The sequence below is a fragment of the Calidris pugnax genome, unplaced genomic scaffold (genome assembly GCF_001431845.1).
Source record: "Calidris pugnax isolate Ruff unplaced genomic scaffold, ASM143184v1 scaffold15, whole genome shotgun sequence".
Taxonomy (NCBI): Eukaryota; Metazoa; Chordata; class Aves; order Charadriiformes; family Scolopacidae; genus Calidris; species Calidris pugnax.
Window position 1 is genome coordinate 6,607,902 of NW_015090774.1, and position 659 is coordinate 6,608,560.

General features: G+C 68.7%; 1 protein-coding gene across 1 annotated transcript in view; it reads left to right on the forward strand.

Moving 5' to 3' along the window:
• The first annotated feature begins 6 nt into the window (after positions 1 to 6).
• Positions 7 to 659, forward strand: part of SFRP2 (secreted frizzled-related protein 2) — a 4,773-nt gene continuing 4,120 nt past the window's right edge. Inside the window, exon 1 of the mRNA XM_014942703.1 lies at positions 7 to 530. Within this exon, the coding sequence (XP_014798189.1) occupies positions 38 to 530 (493 nt within the window). The 5' untranslated portion in view covers positions 7 to 37. The remainder of the gene's footprint in view (positions 531 to 659) is intronic.

Here is a 659-nt window from a genome sequence, read left to right on the forward strand (position 1 = left end):
CTCCCGGCTCCCCTTTTCCTCCCTCCGCGCCCCAAAAATGCAGCGCCGCTTCTGCACCCTCCTCCTGCTGGCGTCCCAGTGCATGGGCTCGGCCGCCGGGCTCTTCCCCTTCGGGGAGCCCGACTTCTCCTACAAGCGCTCCAACTGCAAGCCCATCCCCGCCCCGATGCTGCTCTGCCGGGGCATCGAGTACCAGAGCATGCGGCTGCCCAACCTGCTGGGGCATGAGACGGTGCAGGAGGTCCTGGAGCAGGCCTCCACCTGGATCCCGCTAGTGCAGAAGCAGTGCCACCCCGACACCAGGAAGTTCCTCTGCTCCCTCTTCGCCCCCGTCTGCATCGACGACCTGGACGAGATCATCCAGCCCTGCCACTCGCTCTGCGAGGAGGTGAAGGAGAGCTGCGCCCCGGTCATGTCCGCCTTCGGCTTCCCCTGGCCCGACATGCTGGACTGCAGCCGCTTCCCTAAGGACAACGACCTCTGCATCCCGCTGGCCAGCAGCGACCACATCCTCCCGGTCACCAGGGAAGGTAAGAGGGACGGCCGGGCTGCCCCCGGGGACGGCGGCACCTGACCCCCGATGAGCAACCCCCCCCCGGCTCCCCGACAGCAGGGTCCCTCCCCGGCTTTCTGCAGGGCACCGGCGGCGTCTCCCGCCC